The sequence below is a fragment of the Amborella trichopoda genome, chromosome 4 (assembly GCF_054954075.1).
Source record: "Amborella trichopoda isolate Santa Cruz 75 chromosome 4, AtrichopodaSantaCruz75HAP2 v2.0, whole genome shotgun sequence".
Taxonomy (NCBI): Eukaryota; Viridiplantae; Streptophyta; class Magnoliopsida; order Amborellales; family Amborellaceae; genus Amborella; species Amborella trichopoda.
In genome coordinates this window covers 8,104,954-8,127,519 of record NC_142339.1, presented here as the reverse complement: position 1 = coordinate 8,127,519, position 22,566 = coordinate 8,104,954, and the positions used below count along the sequence as shown (strand labels likewise).

Here is a 22,566-nt window from a genome sequence, read left to right as displayed (position 1 = left end):
TTCACCCAAAGTTCTAGTAGAATATTAACAAAGGAAAATTACATAAAACCCCCAAAAATAGACTTTCTAAGCAATTTACCCTCAACTTAACCTTTCCAATCAACTTTTTCCCCAAAACGATGTTTCCTAGCTAATACCCTCAATACAAAAAATACATTTTTTTGACGAAAATACCCTTCCCGTACATAACAAATCATTATTGGATCCTAATACAAGGAAATACTGAACCGCGGTTGTATATTGTCGGGCACATCCATTATGCCGAACTGGAGCTGTACACTGTCGGGTCGCCTATTCCAGACACAATTTTGCCGGACCATGTTTGTATTTGCATTTGATAGATTACCTACAAGTACATAATCACCCAAGCAAATCACTAACCATGTCAATTGAGATGTTATCAAATGCTGTTAATGGGTAGTTGTTGCATGGTTATTTCTTCCACTAGCAAGCTCTAGGTATTTCTATGGTGATAGTTGTAGGCTTGGTGCCTAGAGTTGAAAAATGATCATAGATTCAACACTGCAAAAAAAAAATAGCTAGAAGCAATTAGTTTGAAGCCAATGAAATTACAAATATCTAAATATTGATTATAAAAATAGTGAACATTACGTGTAGTAGTGTTACTGACCCATTTATATGTGTATCCCCATATACAACCTTAGATAAAGAACGATACAAGAAGGCAAGCGTTGTTGCACCCCATGCATACTTCCCTACCTCATCGAGGTATCGGAATAGTTGTAGGTAGCTTGTAAGAGTCAATCCTTAAGATGCATCGACAAATAGAGTTGTGCCGACTAAATAAAGGAGACAAGCTTTAGTGTGTTGAAGAAGTTTTAATTTGATTGATTTTTTCGGTAGTTACCCGAATTTCGTCATCAACCAAGTATGTTTACAACGGCTCAACTTATCACCTTTAGGACAATCTCCCAAATACTCCATGTTGAAAGTCCTGTAGTCTTTAGGTCTGATGTATGTTACAAGTTCGCATATCACAAGTATCTTTAATATATGTCACACATCGTATATGGCTGGAGTCATCTCACCTACAGTTAAATGTGCGGTATTTGTCACCTTGCATCATTCCCCTATAAAGGTCCTCAATAGACTTCAATTTGGGAGACCCCATTGTCTATCAATGAGCTTAATTTGGTCTTTTCAACCAAAGTTACCTATCGTTGATCTAGCTCCCATTTTTCTAGTGTCTTAATTGATTCATTAATACAAAAATTATTTTTCTTCTGAAATGAAGTTCAATAAAAAATGACAATAATTATTAATAATATAAGAATGACTTAATAATGTAAATCATGAACTAAAGTAAATAGACTATTGTACATTTTCCCTTTGATTGGACGAAGTGGATAGGCCCCTTGTCCCTCTTGATTGTTTTGGGTCTTGCATCGCGAAATCTATTTATATCATCAAAGTTTACATGTGCACAACACATCAATCAAGATAATATGCACATATGGAAATGTAAACAATATTGAAAAACAGAATATGGGAATGATTTGGGGCCAAGAATGCGACAACAATTTATTTTTTATTTTTATAAAAAATAAATAAAATACTCTTTCATACTTTTGATCGGGCTGATTTGGGGCTAAGAGTTCGAGCTACAAATCGAGCGGGCTTTGGGGAATTGTGTTGGGGCTAAGCAATCGATAGCCCGAGCTGGTTCATAGAGTCAACGAGAGATCGGGGGGTGGGTCCTTCATAGAGAGAGAGCGAGAGATAGGGTGAGAGCTCAAGCCTTTGATTCGGGTAAAGAGATCGAGAGAAAGGGTACGTTCTCGGGCTGCTATATCATTTGTAGAGGGAGAAGAAAAAGCTCGGGCTTGGTTTGGGAGAGAGAGGGGGAGAGAGAGGGAGCTTGCGCTTGGTTTGGGGGAGAGAGACCGAGAGAGAGGGAGCTCAGGCTTGGCATGGGGGAGAAAGCGATAAAGAGCGAGCCCGGGTCCATGTGAAGAGAGAGAGTGCTAGAGATAAGAATACAAAGTGGGTCCTCAGTAGAAAGATGTGAGATAGATAATTAGGTTAGGTCAAAGTGTGGGGCAAGCGAAGGGTATTTTATTCTGGGTTTTTTTTTTTTTTTTGGAAATTGGAGTTATTTGTTAGGAAGCATGATTTTAGAAAAAAAGTTGCTAAAAAAAATAAGATGGCGTAAATTGGTTGGAAAGACCAGTTTTGAGGGTTTTTATGAAATTTTCATATTAATAATATTAAAAAGAAATGGGATTGGGATGGGGATGGCATATGGATGGAGTTGATTGTCCGCATCATGCGTGAGTTACGGTGTTTTCATTAAAGGTCAGAGTTGCGTGGGATGACGTGAAAAGTCTCAAGAAAGAAAAAAGTAATAGCGCACAAATCATGCTTCCGCGGGAGCATACTCTTTACATGCTTCCTTTGGTTGGAAAATATACTGATTTAGATGGCTCAGCACGAGTATTTTAGAGAGAGAAAGATAGAGTATTTTAGAGAGAGAAAGGATAGAGATGGCTGAGAAGATCAGCCAAGGTTGCAGATGTCACTGAGGTTTCGTCCCATTACGCTGGACCGCCCTAAGCTTGTTACTTTTTTCCCCTTTCCTCTTTCTTCTATCTTTCTCTCTCTACTCCACTCAATAAATAAGGTAAGTGAATATTTCGGTTTTGGTTCAATCGAATAAAAACAAATAAAGTAAAATTTTATTTATTTTAAAGAATTCATATGAGCCCAATTTGCTTAAAACATAAAACAAATAATAAATAAATAAGTATTTCACTGTAAACAAGATAAAAAATAAAAAAATCACCCATACTCATAAAACCCCCCAAAACCCTTAAATTCAATAAATGAATTCACATAAATAAAAAAATCATCACCGAATTCCCATAAAAAATAAATATTCTTCAATAAAAATTTAAACATAATTCAATATTCCCAATTCACTTACAAAGAGAATCCAATATTCACCACTAATTCCAAAAACAATTAATAAAAAAAAGAAAAAAAAGAAAGAAAGAACATAAGAGTAGATCATCAAAGACTAAGATAAATTCCTCCAAATAATGTTACCAATTTTTGAAAAAAATAAAAAATTGGGATCAATGTCTTACCTTAAATTTGCTTGAAAAAATCGCCGAAAAACTAATTTTGCGGCAACGTTGAGTAGTGGCATTTGGACATCGGATTTTAGAGAGAGAAGGAAATACGAGATAGAAAAAGAGTTTACAACGGGAGATATGATTTCCTTTTATCAAAGGAAGCATGCACAATGGATTACCCATCAGACCCGTAATAGATAGGCTTTTTTTGTATAATAGATAGACCTTTTTTTTTTTTTATCAGAGGAAGCGTTCACAATGGATTACATATCAGGGTGTAATATATTTTTTAACCCTAGCACGCTTAATGGTTTCATGATTTTTGAGTAATCTATTTCCATATTCTTATTATTAAAGCGTATCCAAATCTATTTTCATGCAATAGATTTTTAGGTACCAAAACAGCCCCTAATGTACAAATTACTCTTTACTTGCGTCCTTGGTTGGAAAATATATAACGATCTATATTTAATTTTTGAACATGGTTTTTTTGTGATTCGAGAGTGCATTTAATTCTTTTGTTTTTTGTTTTTTTTGTCTTCTTGAAGTTGAGCTCCAAATTTAAAAGGGCAATTCCCAATAATACTCATGCATTAAGATTTAAAGCATGTATATGTGCTATCATGGCAGCATATACCGGAAGGGCTTAAAATTATTAGATGATTATATTCAAAATAAAAGAAATTTGATTCCTGCTAAAGATATTCTACTCTGGCAGGAGTAGAATCTCAAATTTTCTGTTTTTTAACATCCAGCTCAATTCCTACCATAGATTGGGCCCCTCTCCCCCATTAACTCACCTCACAAAAAAAAAAAAAAAAGAGAAAAAAAAAGAAAAAAAAAGAAAGAAAAAAAAAAAGAAGAAGAAGCACGAAGTAGAAAAAAGGTCGAAAAAAAAAGAAGGAAAAATACATGAAAAGTAAGAGAAAAAAAAAAGGCAAAAGTTATAATAAAAAAAAGGAAATTCCAAAAATGAGAAAAAGAAAAAGGAAAACATAGTGAATGGTGTCTATGTAAAGCCTTCAAGAATCCGAGAGACCTTTTTTCCTTTTCCAATAAATATCTTCCGCCCTTTTTCAAAACCAGTTTTCCCAACCAATTCCAGAAAAAGCAGGAATGACGAGGCCCAGTTTCGTTGGACCTTTCATGGATAAACCACCCCGCGCCCCTGGTTTTTGCCCAATCCCCACTTTCGAGCTTACTCTTCAAGCCCCATGAAAGATCACAGGAAATTGCAGGATCTTATCTGCCTTTTTAACACCCTTTTCTCCTCATTTTTGTCTTGTAATTACGCCATTTCTCATTGGATCTTCTTGTAAAGCCATTGCGAATAGCCTTTTTAGCACGTTTTCTCATTCTAATTTTCATGTATTTGCACAATTTGGAGTTGGGTTTTCTTGATCTGGTCTTTCACGGTGTGATCATGGTGAAATCTCGTGAAGGGATTGATTAAGGACCTCTGCATTTCTTTTTCTGTTTCAGTTGAGATATTTGGGTCCTACTTCTTCTTCTTCTTTTCTTTTTTTTTTTTTTTTTTTATTTTTTTTATTTTTTTGATTTTAAGAAATTAGTTTCCGTGTTTTTGGATTGTTTAGATTTTATTTTTCCATTTTTTTGGCGGGCTTTTCTGCTTTCCTTTGAGCATTGGGAACAGTTTTTTGTCTCTGTTCCCAGGAGTTTTGCTGGTCTCTCTCTCTCTCTCTCCAAATTTGATGGCAGAAGAGAGCGCTAATGGTGGGCTGGTATCAATGGATTCATCTGAATCGAGATGGGTTTATGGTGATGAGGAAGAAGAAGAAGATGATGACGATGACGCGGAGCATGAAGGCTCTAGTAATTGGATGAGTGGGGATTCAGAGGAGGAAAATGTGGAGCAGAGGCTCATCAGGACTGGTCCAAGGATTGATTCCTTCGATGTTGAAGCATTTGAGGTTCCTGGAGCTCCTAGAACCGATTACGAGGTACCCATTTTTAATTTCCATAAAGTCTTGTTTAGGGGTATTTTTCTTTTTCATCTTAATGATATGTGATTAATTTTTTTTATTTTAATTTTTGAGTTGTTTGGACTTGATCTGTTGATTTTGTATAATGATATTTATTGTCAATATCGTCCAGTGGAGAGTGATATCTGTCATGGATTAGTGGTGGTGGAAGAGTGCGTGCTTTTGATTATCAATGGGTTTTTGTTAGTTAGATGCTTATGTGTATGGAATAGAATTTGATTTTATAGAGTTGCAGTGTAAGATGTGTCAAGGATCCAGTGGAAATGTTCATTTGTTTATGTATGTGTGTGTAGCATGCGCATTTGCATGTGAAGACACGTTGATAATTTTGGATTTAATTTATATTGAAGAGAATATAGGCGTTAAGCAAGAACATGATACAGTTAGGAGTAACCGTCCAATTAGTCTTGGATTAGGTGTTAATAGAGCTTGAGAGAGTTCCCAAGGATAAACTTATCTTGTGGTAACCCCTCGGTGAAAACATTGATATCTCATTGGCATCTCATGAAATGTAGGTGATGGAGACTGAAATATCACATTCATCATTCTTCTTGGACATATACTAACCTTTAAGGCATCACTTCGTTCAAAATTATGTATGTGATCATGTTCAGTGAGTTGCTTGTTAACTTCAAACGCCATGGGAAGTGCTTGAAGAAAAACTCCACCACTAATTAAAAGAGTCATCTAGTTTGGGTTAATGGAGTCACAGTATCGAAGTAGTTTAGTATAAGCCTTTAAGATCATGCATTCATTGTCTCTAATGATGCTCACTGCCCCAAATGGTGCAAAATTCTCAATGGAACTGGAATCAGCATTAAGTTTTGAGAAGCACTTATACGGTATCTCAGAGATCTTTTTTTCCCCCAAATTGATAACTTTTTCACTTGCCAATGATATTACAAAATTTACAGTTCGTTGATTCGTTCTATAAATATTTGATATAGAATTTGAAACTGGGTGTGATACAACTATATGTTTGGTCTATACAAAAGTTTGTTGTGTGCAGCAAGAGGGCTGATAAATAGCAGGGTTGATGGGCAATTGACAAGTAGGTTAGTTTGGGGTTCCCCTTCTTTAGCTAGAGTATCAACCTGAGCATTGCTTCTCTCCAGGTGTCTCCGAAAGACCCTCATAGATTGAGACAAAGGTTAATAATTTGTTCAACTAGGTTTTCTAACCTCCATGGACAGGACACAACCTCTTTGACCCAAGCGATGACATCTTTAGAATCTCCTTCGATGAGCACATCTAAAGCCCAACTTCTATCAAACGCTTTAAACTCACGAGTAAAACTTCTGCTTGTGCTATTTTGACATCCACTATGCCCACTGGTCCTTATTATGTTACAAGTATCTCTCCCCTGTGATATCTGCAAATCCCACCAACACCTACCGAACCATGGTTCCCCTTAGAGTTGCAGCAAGTCAATCTGGTCACCCCTATTTTTGTGTTAGCTGCAAGGAGGATTTTTGAATTGGATTTGCACTGGACTACATGTTGTGTTTTCATTGGGTCACTAGATCAACTTATGAGAATGACAGATATAGTTTGAGAGTAATGTTCAGAAAAATGCAGGCGGGCGCTCAGATAAACCTTGGGGGGAGTGTTGAGCGTCTCTCTCCCTCTCTCTCTCTATACACAACGCCTATGGGCGAAAATGAACAATATTTTTGCTCATAGGTTCGGCGCCGTCCGATTTTTCAGATAGCGTGGATTAAAAGACTGCCATGGACATGCTATGTCCGTAGCGGTACTGCAACGGACATAACATGTTCGTGATGGTATTATTTCACGCAAAAAAAGTGAGATTCTGCCACGGCTCCTGTAGATCTGTTGCGCTTTTAAGGCAAAACTGCAACACTATTCAATTTTGCCTCTAGGTGTTTTTAAGAGTTTTCTTATATATATAAATATATATATATATATATATATATATATATATATATATATATATATATATATATATATATATATATATATATATATATATAAAGATAAAGAGAGTGTATATTGGCATGTGTGTGAGAGAGAGGTCTCACATCAAGCACTTGGAGGACATGTTCTTCTTTCCTTCTTTTTATATGTAGAGGCAGATAGAATATGAGTCCGTGAGAGAGAGGGAAGCCTCACGTTGAGCACTTGGAGGTCATCTTCTTCTTTTTCTTCTTCTTCTTCTTATTGTAGAGCAAGAGCATATGGGTCCGTGTCTATACTTGCGTATGTGTGTGCATGTGTGAGAGAGAGGCTTTGTATTGAACAATTAGAGGGCGTCTTCTTTTTTCCTCTTCTTCTTATACTTAGAGAGAGAACACATGGGCTTGTGAGCAAGAAAAAGTGCCTTGAGCAGTTAGCCATTTTTATAAGCCTTAACTATTCTTTTATTTTTTTAAGGGTGTATGTTTTTTTTTTTGGGGTGGCATTGGGCGCATAGGCGTTTGGGGGGCTAGATTGCCCCCGCAAAACCCTTTTACGAACTTTTTTGCCCTTGGTTGAGGACCATTGAGGCGCCCCCTCGGCGCCCGTCTTTTGGTGACTGCCTAGGCGGGTGCTTAGGAGCAAGCACGCCTAGGACGCCCGCCTAGGGCACACCTAGGTGTTTTGAAAGGCAGGCGGCCGACTTTTTGTACAATGTTTGAGAGTTAAGACCCAAAAGATGGCCATAGTTTTGACATGATCAGTCATGGCTTGCAAGTTGGAAAAGGAGCCTTGCAAAATTCTTCGATTACATTTAGGCCATGGAGTCAAAATTATGGCTAATTCAAACGAAAGTCATAGTTGTATCCAAGGAGCCGGAAGAGGTGGAGAGCCAACTATTGAAGAGGCTCTATACAGTCCTAGGTGTGATGTGAATGGGAAATTTGGCTTTTCTCATTCCATAAGCCTTTTCCTCATTTTACTCATTAGAAGAGAGGCCTAAGAAGTATTTTTTAGTAGGTGGAGAGGAAGTAGGAGATTTGAACAACATAAGTTAGAGAGAAAATAACCCTCCAGGTTTTAGGTGAGAGGGTTTTCTTATGGTAGTATATCTGTATCTTTTGGGGACACAGTGGTAGGGTTTTGGGGAAGATAGGCTTAAGTTTTTCTCCTTAGAAATCAGCTATATTGAGAGAGTTTGCTGAGAGGAGTATATATCAGAAGATATGTTTTAATGGCTGAGTGGTTTTTGGGAAGAAGGGAGCAGCCCATTTTGGTCTCAATTTGGGGTTTCAGCTACAGATAATTGGGTTTCATTGTTTGGTCCTTTTCCTTTCTTTTTCACTGTCCAAATGGATGGTGATGAAGCCAATGGACCATTGTTTTCCATGGTCTGGAGCTTACTAAAAGCAAAAACCTTTCTACACTTTTTTTGTTTGGGGCAAAGTGCAAACAATTTTTTCACTCTTTTTTTCCATATTCCTCTTTTTAATGGGTAAGGTGCAACTCACTCATTAAAATTTGCTATCAAGCCAAATTAATAAAATCACCCTTCCTTTTAATAAATGGGTAAGGCACACCTTAAAATCACCTTCCAAATTATGGTGTCAGGCAACTCTTTTTAATTCTGACACTGAAGTTCCCATTGAACGTTGGAATTCTTCCTTGTTGTATGATCATTCATTTGATGAAAGTTAGGTACTTAAGTTAATTGTCAAAATAGAAGTTATAAAAGTTGTGTTAGATCCTCTAGTCTTCCTTGTTTAGCTGTGAATGTTTCACACTTCTTGGCTCTATGGCAATGTTTCACACTTCTTGGCTCTATATAATTTTCCATTATCTTCCAAAAAATCCCTTTCTACTAGCAGGTTTCTCTTAGAAACTTCCTAATTCCTTCATCCTTTGCTTAGCGTATCAGATGTTTCATAATATGACTAAGTAGTTCTCAAACATATGGAGTATAATAGGGGTGTAATTTAAGATTAACTAAAATATATTTATATGGTCCCTCTTTTTCCCCCCATTTGGTAGATGTTGATTACAAGAGTGCTCATCATCGTTAAAGCCTTTTCCCAACAATTTGGCGTCGGCTACACGAATCTTGGTCTGCCATTCTGTTCTATCAAGGGCTATACCTGCAGTGAGACCATAAGTCACCATATATTTTCTCACTACTTTCAACCATGTCCTTTTGGGCCTACCCCTTACCTTTTTTGAGCCTTCCACTTGAACCAACTCGCACCTCCTAATAGGTGTTGTATTGGGTATGTGTTGCATACGGCCAACCCATCTAAGTTTACTTTTTCTCATTTTATCACCTATTGGAGCCACACCTAAGTTTTCTCAAATGTATTCATTTCAAATTGTTTCCCTTCTTGTTTTGCCACTCATCCATCTTAACATCCTCATCTTAGCTACACTCATCCTATGGGATGTTGTTTCTTGAACACCCAACATTCTGCCCCATAAAGCAAAACTGGTCTCACAACTGTTCTACAGAGCTTACCCTTCAACTTCATTGTTACGCGGCGATCACATAAAACTTCGGTTGCACATCTCCACCTCACACACCCAACTATAATTCTATGTGCGACATCTTCCTTAATCTCTCTATTTTCTTGGTTATAGATTCAAGATATCGAAAATGCCCTCCTTTTAGTATTTCTCAGCTATCAATATTAACTACTTTCTCCTCTCTGTTCCTATTATTATTAAACTTGCATTCCATATACTTGATTACAAGAATGCTAAGTTGGCTATATAGCTCAGTTGAAGAGTTTGGCTTTTGTGGGATGGGTTTTTAAAAGAATTGGCGTGTTTTCTTGAGTGATTTGTTTAGTACATGTTGTTTGTATCACTTGCTACCTTTGTTAGTTGAGCTGAGTTGGTTCTTTTTAAACCTTTTAGAGACTTTTGCTATTATCTTGGGTTTTGTGTGTCTTTTATTTGATGTAGTGGATATGTGTGAATAATTACCATTGGCGCATGCATTGTTGATTGTCATTATATTCTTCATCTATTATGGGCTTGTGGATCAACTAGGAATTCTTTCACTCTCCATGACTTCTTTGCATGCTATGGGTTTTTCTCTAGTTTCATTTTTCTCAATTTTTGTCTGAATTTTGTCCATATGGTTTCTTTGAACTATTTAGTTTGGATCGAAATCAGCAGTATCAAGTAAATGGAGTAGAGAAGACTATTGGATTTTTTAAATCATATTTGACCTTAGTTATTGAATATACGTGCAGGATTTCACTATTGGTAGGGCGCTGCTACTTGCTTTTCAGACCCTAGGGGTCGTTTATGGTGATGTTGGGACAAGCCCATTGTATACTTTCAGTGTGATGTTTAACAAGTGCCCTATTCATGGGGAGGAAGATGTCCTTGGAGCCTTGTCATTGGTTTTGTATACCTTGATTCTAATATCTCTAATCAAATACGTGCTTGTCGTGCTTTTGGCAAATGATGATGGTGAAGGTATGGGTCTAATGCTGGTTCTTGTGTTTTACTTATTCAATCATATTTGAAGGGTACTTGTGTCATGAATATCGCAGGTGGCACATTTGCGCTATATTCTTTGATCTGCCGGCATGCAAAGGTCAGCCTTCTGCCAAACCAACTTCATTCTGATACTCATATATCGAGTTTCAGGCTTAAGGTGCCTTCCCCAGAGCTCGAGAGATCATTAAAAATTAAGGAGAATTTGGAGACTTCTTTGACACTGAAAAAGTGGCTTCTTATGTTAGTGCTTCTTGGTACTTCTATGGTGATTGCAGATGGAATCGTCACCCCTGCTATGTCAGGTTTTATATTTACCCTCTATGGTTCATTTCTTTGTTAGAATTTGTCTGAGTATACTGTTTCATTTAGTGGCTTCTCTCATTCTTCGTTCGTTTTTGTATATTGCAGTCATGTCAGCTGTGGGTGGCCTGAAAGTTGGAATAACAGGAGTTCAACAAGGTGATTCTGTTAGATAATTGGGTTAAAAACTTAAAATACCTATTTCTTGCTTTTTTGATTCTCCTGTGACACTTGTCCTTCCCTTTCTTGTTATCTATGAAGCTAAGCCTGGACATTGTATTAGGGAAATCAAGATGAGCATCCACTAACTTTAACAATATTAGAACTGAATGAATTCTTATGACCATGTAAGGATATGTTGAAAGTTATGATTTTTGAGTTTTTGAAAAGATTTGTGTTGAACAAGTGGATATTAATTTTTGAAAGGCTCAGGGCGTGTTGGCGTGTGGTGTTAGTCACTGCACTGAAGTGCTCTACATGGCCTAATTGTAAAACACCTTTCAATAGTTTTCCACTTATGCTACTGCATAATCCGGCTGAGCTGTGGATGCTATCCTTGCACCAAGCACTCATTTATGTGGGCTTGGCACAATAAAGTCGCACTATACGTGATTTCTATGCCATCCAAAGAAGCCCTTGATGTTGAACTTGACTTTGTTTGTGGGAATTTATAGGGGCACTGACAATCTGCACTTTAGAACCTAGACAGTGGGAAGCAACTCTTAGGCTGGCAAACCTGTTGGAGACCAAACTATAATTCTCAACCATATGTATAAAAGACCCAACCCAAAGATGGTAGGAGTTGGAATTAAACCTGTTCCTCACCATCCCAAAGACATAAATCTAGGTCAGCTCAGCCCATCGCTAACCCCCTTGTCTTTCAAAAAAACTAATTTAGTCCCATGACTGTTAGATCTGTTGGGATCTATAACACTTCGCCAATGTCAATTCCCTAATAGAGCTTTATTTATTGCTCCTATTCTTCTAAACCCTTATTTGCTTCTTCCTTTGGTCTAGAACTACATTCACACTTCATAAGGTGGAATTGATATTCCTCCTACTTAACACACAGAAACTTACCTCATCCTCTCAAGATTCTCTATTTCTCCTGATGGAATCGGAAAAAGCAGAAATAAATTATATTGTCATAGTTCCCAGTTTGGACTAAGTGAAAGCCGATCGGGTAGCTAAGGATAACTGTTGACTCTTACATGGTGCTATTTCCTTTTGTTTTCGACCAGTTGATCCAATGTTTTTCTTCTTTGAATTACCTGCATAAAGAGGAAGACCTTTAGCAAGTACATTCTGATAACATGCTGGGGAATCCAATCCCAAAATCAAGATTGAAGATGTACCAGCTAGCTTGATATTTATAGAAATCATCAGATAATTAGTCTTATAGGTTTTAGCCTGAGTGGCATGGCACTACTAGAAACATGAACCATATCATCTGCAAATGGAGATTAGTGATTTGCGCATTCCCTGGAGTGGCTCTAGAGCCTATTATCAATCCAAGGACCGTTCAACAGTCCAATTATCTGCTGAAATTTTTAAAAAGGATGGTGAAGAGAGAGGACAATATGGATCCCTTTGCCTAAGCCCTCTAGAATATACATGGCAACCTTTGGTGATTGTTTAACCATTAATAAGTGAGGTATCATAGATGGGCATTCCTGGATCCTTCTTTTCACCTCTTCTAAAACCCAGGAACCAAGCAAAGAATTGGAGGCCTTATTGCACATGATCATGTAGTTCTCCTTATCAACATAGGTTCTCATTTTGAGTTATAATGACTTGCTTGATGCCGCTGCAAAATGCATGGCATACATGTTTTGGCTGCTGTTCAGGTGATCTCGAGAATGCAGGTCAGTGGCTTATGTGTGCACATACTGTTTCGCTATATTTGTTATCATCATAAATTAACACAACCCAACACAACATGGCATTAAGCCAAAGGCCAGAGATATGTCAGCCCAAATGTCACATGAAGCCCGGAAATCAATACGTGAACATGTATTCATCCTCAAACATGAGACAGCCTTGAGAGTGAATATATCCCCCAACTATGGCACAGAGCCCTTTGGCCACATATAAAAGGAGGTCATATCAAACGATTCGCAATCAGGATGAAACTTGGTGGCTTTTAAAGAGGAGTTTGAGCCTTCCCTCCAAATTTGGACCCCATTTAACCCAGTTTTTGTTGAGATCATTTTGGTCTAGACTGGGGGTGGTTTGACAAACCCTTGGCCTGCAACAGACTGTGCGAGCACCAGATTGCCAGTCCTAATTTCTTTTTAATCCTAGGGTGTTAAGAGCTGAAATTTGGTATGATGAATCATCTTTCAATGCTCCACAAACCGATACAAATATCAGGATGAATCATATTAATATCAAGAAACCAATTGAAGGTCAAATCAAGGGTAGGTCAAAATGGGTCTTCGGCATCATGCGCAATTGGGTTGTTCGAATGGGGAGAGTTCTTCCTTAAGATTCAAGTCACAAGATGTGCAACTCGATTTCCCACGATTCTTTAAGATGATTGGCGTAAAGCCACATGTAATAAATCAGATTTGGAGATCAAATCACCCCATTCCATACCACCAGTGGTTTGAATAATGGTCTGGCGACACTCGCCCACGAGATACCTTGGGTGAAATTGGGCCCTCCAAACTTGCTCCCCAAGTTTCTAAGGTGGGGGAACGCTAATTCAGCTTTCCTAGGTCTATAAATACCCCTTCGCCTTAGGGAAGAAAGGAAGAAGGAGATCAGTTTTTGAGAGAGCCTTCACCAAGAGTCTGTTACCATCTTAGAGAGCATAGAGGGAGAACCCATAGCATGAAAGAATTCCGAGAGTAGACAAGGGCGGTTGGGTGGTCAGTGCTTGCCTGTACCATCCCTATGGTTTCTCAGCGAGAAACTGGGTCTTAGCCAAGAGAATACCAATAACCTAATCCCTTTTTGAGGCATGAAAGAGGAGCAGAGGGAATTCAGTTGAGATATTGTCCCTACACCATTGGGTTCTATCTAATTCGATATTTTTTTTTTCAACTCTTATGTAGTGTGTTGGAAAACCTATCAACGGTTTTCCTCTCGCGAGTGAGCGGTTGGATGTGAATGAAACAGACTGCTCCCAAGTGCCTAATTCTTACTGAACCCATCAATAGGTATAACTTTCTTGTGATTTTGGATGCAAATCTTTGTGTTTCCTCTGGTTCTTTCGTTTTTGGAGTCAAGTTCATCAAAATCTTTCTTAAAAGACACTTTTCACATTCACACAGACCTACAAAAGACTGCTGCTTTGTGTATGAAAAAAAAAAAAGAAAAGAAGAAAGGACCTGTTTAAACTCTATATGCAAAAAGCTGTCTTTTCTGTAGATCTCAGTACGAACACAAACACATACAGCAGCCAAATTTTTCATTCAATTCTCTTGTGCTTCTGATTTGGCTAATCCTTTTTTGGGCAACATATTTCCATGTTTTCTACCTCTAATTTTTTTCACCACTTTCTAACTGTATTTTCCCTTTATTCTCAGTTGTTTCCAAATCGTAAATCTTTTCTTGATTTGTATTCTCTTCTTGACCTTTATTCCTGCACATGTCTCTGTAGTGCTTTTGTTAACATTATTGAACAAGGATATTAGCAGCCTTTTTTTTTTTTTGATAAGCAAGGATATTAGCAGCTTTGAATGGGACAAAATGTTATCGTGTGTTGACTGTCAGTCGGTCTTGTACATATACCATGAGTGATTTCTTTTATATATATATATATATATATACATATACATATATATATATATATATATATATATATATATATATATATATATATATATATATATATATATATATATATATATTATACATAATACTTTTGCAGTTTTAGTTAATTTCTTGAAGGCTATCATTTGTTATTCCCTGCTAAAAATATCTAGAAAGTAGCTAACTATTCTTTGTATGTGAAAACTTGTCCAGATATTTGGTGCTTTCATGTTTTCTTTTATGCCAAGCGTTCTGCTCAGTCGGACTTAAATGCAAATGAGCCTTATGGGAATATTGTTATTAGAACTTGTAATCAATACTAAAAGTTTATTGATGGCCTCTTGCATGATTATTTTTAGCATTTGTGATTGATATGAATCAGAAATCTTTTTGATCTGTTACTTATGATCAAAGCTTAAATTGTATGAAACTAGTTCCTTGGAAAACTCAGATTCGAGATTTTGGTTGTCACCAGTGATGAGAAATTCAGCCCAACTGGCAGCCTTGGTGCGCTGCCTAGGCGGTCCAGGCAGCTTTCCAAAGCCAGGGGCCCCTAGACGGGCATGCATCTGGGCACCTAGGTGGGCTCCTTGGCTTAAGAAAGCAAGAAAAAGGGAAAAAAAAAGAAAAAAAATAAAAAAGAAAAACAATGAGAGAAAGACAGAGGCCATAGCATTTATTGTGTGCTCTCTCTCTTCATTGCACTCACTCACTCTCTCCATCACATTTATGGCACCCCCTCCCAGCCCCCCCCCAAAATAAATAAATACATGCACACGCTTCTCTTTCTCTGTTAATAAGTGTTCTCTCCCTCTTCCTCCACACACTTCTCTCTATTGCATTTCTTGCACTCCCTCTCTCCCCATTTATGACTCATTCTCATTTCCTCCATTGCATTTATGACTCTCTCTCTCTCTTCATGTCTATAGGGCTTCTCTCTTGCTCTCTCTCTCTCTATATATATAGTACGTGTCCTCTCAGTCTCTCCCTCACGCACTTCTCCCTATTGCATTTATTGCACTCCCTTTCTCCACATTTATGGGACACTCTCTTTCCCTCCATTGCATGCATGACTCTTTCTCTTCCCCCCCCTCCCCCACCAACAAAAAAAAAAAAAAGAAAAGAAAAAGAAAAGACACTATAAGGCTGCCCAGGTATCTAGGCGGCCGAATCTGCCTTTTTGACTGTCTGTCGCCATCCTGATCTGTGGGGACACATATAATTAGATGCAATACATTGTGACTGAACGCTTGTTAGTGTTTGTAGATTTTAATGAGGATTTATGAATTTCTTTGTTTTATCCAATGTATTTATTAGAGGTTATCACCATCCTGATCTGTGGGGATGCATATAATTTACACCTTGACTGAATGCTCTTTTAGTGTCTATATATCTTAATGATGATTTATACGTTTCTTTTCTCATCCATTGTATTTATTATATCTCTTTCCTTATATTTCTGCAGATCACGTGGTGATGATTTCGGTTGCATTTCTTGTAATTTTGTTCAGCTTACAGAGGTTTGGAACGAGCAAAGTGGGGCTCGCAATTGGCCCTGCTTTATTTGTATGGTTTTGTTGCCTTGGAACAACCGGTGTCTACAACCTTGTGAAGCATGACAGAAGTGTTTTGAGGGCCTTCAATCCTCTTCATATCTACTATTTCTTCAAGAGGAATTCGACTAGGGCCTGGATGTCACTTGGAGGCTGTTTTTTGTGTGCTACAGGTGATAGTTCTATCACTGGGCTCTAACTTTAGTCAAAGTTGCAAGTGTGCTAGAATTCAATGGATTTTGGAAAACCACAGTACATTGAAGTTGTGGCTATCCTAGGAAATGATGGGCGATTATTATACCAACTTAAAAAAGTGTTCTTCCCTTGTTTTTGATGGAGATCTACCTAAAAGGAAAAACCTTGAGTTTTCTAATGATCAACATATAGAATATAATAAGCAAGATTGCCTTCATTGAAAAATCATAAAAATAATGGAATTCCAAACAGCATAGCTACAATATATTTGAATTTTTCTAGAAGTTCGCAAAAACATTTCCTGGATTTTTAGTACTAAAGTTTCTGGTGGAACCCTTCCTTGGTTCCCCTTAGATAAATGCATATATAAATTTGAAAGTGGTGGGATTTCTATTTCATTGTGTTAAAACTCGGGGATTTTTAGTTTATACATGAAAATGGACATTTTTTTTTTCATATACAGGACACACGTGCACAGTTTTTCTCCAATAGTTGTGAAATCTTAGGCTGTGCTTGGAAGGACATTATTAGATGATAAATTGCCTTTGTGTTCCCCTATGGTGATCAAAGGTGTTTTGTTTGCCATGCCCCAACACTATATACTGGTGTAAAAAACTTGGGCAAATGACGAATCGATTCGGACTCGGACTTGGACTCGCCCTAGGCACTTGGACTTGGCAGGCTGCCAAATCTTGAACTCCCACCAAGGGGTATACATAATATATGTATGATTAATTATAATTAGTTTTTAATTGGTTCAATCTTTGACTGCCACTTCAACACTTTGTAACTAAATCAATTATGAATGATCTATAATTAATTTTCATAGATATTTTATGTTTTTTAATATTTTTCTGTTTTTCAAAAAAAAATTCTCATCTTTTATATACTTTGTGTTGTTTCTCATTTTTTGTCCTTTCCTCTGCTTACCGACTTCTTAGGACGTTTTCCAAATTTTTTTTTAATATTTTGGCTTTTTAGGCGTTTCATTCTTGGACCACCACGGGCCCAAGTTGCTGCGGTTTCTATCTTTCCCTTTTACAATTGGTTTGGAAAGAAGTCTCCACCCTTTTTATTTCTATCGAGTACAATGCAATGCTGCACCTATAGCGTTAGTGATTTTAACAGGCAGCTTTCGCAAACCAGCTTTATTGTATTGTTTCAATTTTATTACTGGATATAAGAGTTTTGTTGTGTATATATGTATGATTCTTTTTGGGGGCTTTATCATAATACTATTGATTTTATATCAGGTTCTGAAGCAATGTTTGCAGATCTCTGTTACTTCTCTGTGAGATCTGTTCAGGTAATATCAATATCTATCATTTGGTATTTTATCAACTGTTTTGACTGATTGCTAGTCGAGTTTCGCATTCTCATGAATTGTGGGATGCATGATTTGGAATGCCATGTAAGGTAAGTGTATTGGGGTTATGTAAAAGCCATCGTCCATTGCGTCCCGTCGGTTTCCATTGAAATGATGGGTTCCCTTTTTTTTTTTTTTGTTGTTGGGGGAAGGGGGGGGGGGGGGGGTTGGGTGGGAGAACACCATAATGGTGAGTCCCACTCTCTCGCTTCATCAATGTACATTTCAGTTGATCCAATGCATAATGGTTTTTCAGTTTATTGGATTATAATTGTATTTTACTATCATTAACATACTACTAACCTGTCATTAACATACTGCTACCAAATCTCTTCTGTATTTGTTGGATTTTTATGATCTTTGTCCAGTCTGAAACCCTATTTCTTTAATAGGCTTGTTAGAGTTTCTAATTTGGTATTGTGGTTGCAGATTACCTTTGTGTTTCTAGTTCTCCCATGCCTTCTGTTGGGTTACCTTGGCCAAGCTGCTTTTCTTATGGAAAATCAGACCAAAGCTGAGCAAGTTTTCTTTGCTTCTGTTCCAGGCAAGCTAGTTATTCATTTTCATTCTTTTTATGAGGCAAGCATTTTTTTTCATACTTTCTAAGAAACTTATTATCAAATAAATTTATGCAAATTTGAAAGATGTAGCCTGTACTGGCTCAGTTGGACTAGAAATTCGTCTGAAACATGCTGTTATTCATGATAAAATTTGATGATATTTATGACGCCTTATTTTAATCTTTTAATCCTGATTCCGATATTTACCTACATCTAACTACTCTTCTGCCTTTATTTGGGAAAAAAAAATATTTTAATCCTATGGACTACATTATCGTTCATTGGGCTATCACTATCCGAATAATGAGAGAGAGAGAGAGAGAGAGAGAGAGAGAGAGGGGTCTCATGGCCCACATAAAGAGAGAATCTGAATAATGGGTATGAGGAGAGAGAGAGAGAGGTGTGTGTGTGTCTCATGGCCTGCATAAATGATGGTCTTGCTATGTCATCGTCATCATCCGATGTTTCGTTGGACAGTGATGACTACATGATAGGCTAATGTTCTTACTGTAGACCATTGGAATGGTGATTTTTCTGTTCTGGTCAGTCACCTTTACCAAAAGGCAAGCATTATTATTATTATTATTATTCCTGATAATGAAATTTCTCTGAAACCCAACTTAGAATATCTGTTTTTGGCCTGCAGCCCAAACTGTTCTGAAATACAAGATTTAAAACCTCGAGTGTATTCTCAATCAAGAAACCAGCCTATTTGTTATTTATCAACAATGAAAGAACAGAAAAAAGAAACTACCAATTTTGTGCACAGGTATCAGATCATAATACAGTCTTTTGTTATATCCAGATGGTTGTTTCTGGCCAGTTTTCTTCATTGCCAATGTTGCTGCATTAATAGCTTGCCGAGCAATGACCACTGCCACTTTCTCATGTATAAAGCAATCGACAACTCTCGGCTGTTTCCCCAGGCTTAAGATCATTCATACTTCTCGGAAGTTCATGGGACAGATATATATCCCTGTCATCAACTGGTTCCTCCTTGTTTTATGTCTCGTTATAGTTACCACCTTCACGAGCATAAATGAGATTGGAAATGCATATGGTAAGCCTGATCAAATTCTGCTCACACTTGTTTCTTCCTTCTGAGAAGAAAGCTTGGTATTTTGGACACGTATCCAAGATACCAGTCTTTGATTTATATTTAATCCATGAAGTGTGTTGGGGCTTTTATTGCTAAATATCTGCAAGGTTTGCTGCTTTTATGAGGCATTCCTATCAAAGCAGCTATGTCGTGTACAAATGTACAAGCACCGTAGCACAATTATACTGAAATGGCATGTTGGTTGGGCAATTTGTACCTGAAAATAGTTCGTTTGGCTTAATATTTTGTGTTGATAATATAGTTTTAGTGCTTTTTAAATTACAAGGGTAATTCAATATTTTGAGTAGTGATGAGCATTGCATTGCCTCCATTTTTGATGCACACAGGATGGACTGTTTTAGGACAGGATGGACCGTTTTAGGCATTTGTTTTTGTTTCTTATAACAAAATAGGATCTCTTGAAAGACACGTACACACATGAACACAGAGAGAGAGACAGTCTACTGATTGATTGGTTAATCATACATTTGATTGGCAGGCATCGCTGAGCTCGGGGTGATGATGGTAACGACTGTGTTAGTAACCATAGTCATGCTTCTCATATGGCAGATCAACATCATCATAGTGCTCACCTTCCTGGTTTTCTTCTTGGGTATCGAATTGACATTTTTTTCTTCAGTCTTGTGGAGTGTGGGAGACGGGAGCTGGGTCATACTGGTGTATGTAGCTGTGTTTTTCATGATCATGTATATCTGGAACTATGGGAGCAAGCTCAAGTATGAGACCGAAGTGAGGCAAAAGCTCTCAATGGACTTGATGCTACAACTTGGGTGCAATCTTGGGACCATTAGAGCACCTGGAATTGGACTATTATATAATGAGCTGGTCAGAGGTGTCCCTGCAATTTTTGGCCATTTTCTAACCAGTCTTCCAGCTATCCACTCCATGGTAATATTTGTGTGCATTAAGTATGTGCCAATACCAGTGGTGCCTCAGAATGAGCGCTTCCTTTTCCGGCGGGTCTGCCCTAAAAGTTTCCACATCTTCCGGTGCATTGCCAGGTTGGTGAATAGGGATTTTGAATTTTTTATGTATCATTTTTCTCAATTTCTAATGGGTAAGTAGACTATAATCATATATTGTAATATGGTTTCCTTGTAGTCCACTTTGGTCAACTGGTTATCAATGTTCGATCGCATGTGCGGTGATTTTTGAGAGTGTGGGACCCACCACAAGAATTTGACCTTGATGGTCAGTCCCATTCTCTTCATCATCTTCCATGGTAGACATTTGATGCTCAAAGACTTTTATATGGTCCATTGTATTACAGTATATTTTTCCGTTATCTTAGTTTTGTGTTGGATCTAGTGTGTATGTTTTTTCTGGGTGGATTTTAAATAAGGAACTACATCTGTTTTTGCTTTTTCCTAATAGAGCCTTTTTTGCCTCTTTCAAAAGGTTGGGGATTTACCAACCATGTATATTGACATCCTTAAAATGAATTCCAATGTCCCTGATACTTAGAGATGGTTTAATTTATTTCATTTACAAAGGCTTTGGTATTATGTTATATAGATACATACACAACTGAATTACATAGCATGCTATGCAGATACAAAGCTTTGGAATTTTGTTACTACGTGGAGACTCTGTTAAATATTCCTATTACATAGAGTCTTTCCTTGATGAAACTTGGTGTGCTTAGTAACAATTTCTTCACTCATAAAACAAAATAGAAACCCAAAGGGAGGTATACAATGGCCTGTGGACTATGGAAAACCATAGCTCATTTGTGTTTTTTTTGGGGTAAATAGTTCATTGTGTTGCTATCATCATCCAATTAAATGATAGAAATAATGGACAGAGCATGAGACCCAACATTGGCGATGCCATGTTCTGATGCATCCCAACTCCCCTCCCATCACCATCCATCATTTGATTAGACAGCCATGTTGCTAATGAAGTACGGTTTTCCACAATCCATTGGATTTATATTATACTTTCCCAGTCCTAAGATCATCCATCATAGTGTCAACCTTGTCGCTGCACCGTTAACCAATCTCTGTGGCTTAAAATAGGTATGGCTACAAAGATATGCGCAAAGAGAACCACCAGACCTTTGAGCAACTTCTAATAGATAGCCTTGAGAAGTTCATCCGAAGAGAGGCACAAGAGCTCTCTCTCGAGAGCGATGAGGAGAGAGAAACCGACTCCTCCGACGAAGATGAGGAATACTCAAGGGTGCTTGTTGGCCCCAATGGAAGCGTCTACTCTTTGGGGGTCCCACTCATGTCTAACTATAGGTCTTCACTGGGGTCCACTACTACTCAGGCAAGCACTTCGGGGACCCACTTTGAGGACCACGCAGCCTCTGATGTGGACCCCATGGACCAAGGACTTGAGAGTGAGCTGTCTTTCATCCGTAAGGCTAAAGAATCCGGGGTGGTCTATCTCATGGGTCATGGGGATATAAGGGCAAGGAAAGATTCTTGGTTTATTAAGAAGTTGGCGATAAACTACTTCTATGCATTCTTGAGGAAGAATTGCAGAGCGGGCATCGCTACATTGAGTGTGCCCCACACTAATTTGATGCAAGTTGGGATGACTTACATGGTTTGAGGAGGAGATTGACTGGCATTTGAAATCCAAGCTGCCATGGTTCTCTATGAAGCTGCCCAAGGCGAGGATAGCTTTTTAATCTGGTTCAGAGGGCCTTCATGATTTGTGCAGATTTGGACCAGCTTTAAGTTTTGGAGAAAACCAAATTGTGCAGCTTGGGTTTTTCTTGAGGGCAACAGATTGGGTTGGGTTTCTCTTGAGGGCAACAGAGCTCGTGTAAGTGTTTGCTCAATGTTGTATTGGGTCTTTCTTATTGTTGTTGAAACAATTCTTGTTCTATAGCCACCCTAAAGAGAAAAAGCTTGTTCTATAGCCTTTTTGGGGCATGAGTATTATTTGTTGGATATTTTTGTTATAAGGCCTTGAGGAAGATACGGGGATTTTTTGAGGTACCCTTGTTTACTGGTTCAGTACATGCATGTAATGGTTTCATTGTTCGTCATCTTAATGCGTTGTCTAATAATTGTTTAATTAGCAATGTGTTGGACATCCAATTATTTGAACTTTGTATGCGTGATGATGCTTGCGCTTTGAGTTTTTACTGAAGCATGCCACCACACTCATAGACAGTAATACTTAACAACTATTGTCGATAACAAAAAAATCTCTCAGAAATTTACTGCAATACAATTTCCCAG

At 37.8% G+C, this 22,566-nt stretch overlaps 1 protein-coding gene across 3 annotated transcripts; it reads left to right on the top strand.

Moving 5' to 3' along the window:
- The first annotated feature begins 4,320 nt into the window (after positions 1 to 4,320).
- On the top strand, positions 4,321 to 22,320 carry LOC18439582 (potassium transporter 7). Of its 3 annotated transcripts, none has more exons than XM_088864779.1 (10): positions 4,321 to 5,056; positions 10,264 to 10,492; positions 10,570 to 10,818; positions 10,925 to 10,975; positions 16,087 to 16,301; positions 17,577 to 17,629; positions 18,119 to 18,233; positions 19,055 to 19,309; positions 19,848 to 20,370; positions 21,388 to 22,320. In XM_088864779.1, the coding sequence occupies exons 5-10, from the start codon at positions 16,268 to 16,270 to the stop codon at positions 21,926 to 21,928; spliced, it is 1,521 nt and encodes a 506-aa protein (XP_088720905.1). In that variant the 5' UTR covers positions 4,321 to 5,056; positions 10,264 to 10,492; positions 10,570 to 10,818; positions 10,925 to 10,975; positions 16,087 to 16,267; the 3' UTR covers positions 21,929 to 22,320. The 3 variants fall into 3 exon arrangements, with proteins under 3 accessions (XP_088720905.1, XP_006849810.1, XP_088720906.1); XM_006849747.4 differs by having other exon boundaries at positions 16,041 to 16,301; XM_088864780.1 differs by lacking the exons at positions 19,848 to 20,370; positions 21,388 to 22,320 and adding an exon at positions 19,696 to 19,813 and having other exon boundaries at positions 16,041 to 16,301.
- The last annotated feature ends 246 nt before the right edge of the window (positions 22,321 to 22,566 follow it).

Coding starts and splice junctions, on each gene's coding strand:
- LOC18439582 (XM_006849747.4), top strand. CDS start 4,808: ATGGCAGAAGAGAGCGCTAATGGTGGGCTGGTATCAATGGATTCATCT. Junction 18,234..19,054: donor TTTCTTTGCTTCTGTTCCAG/GCAAGCTAGTTA, acceptor TGTTATATCCAG/ATGGTTGTTTCTGGCCAGTT. Junction 19,310..19,847: donor TGAGATTGGAAATGCATATG/GTAAGCCTGATC, acceptor TTTGATTGGCAG/GCATCGCTGAGCTCGGGGTG.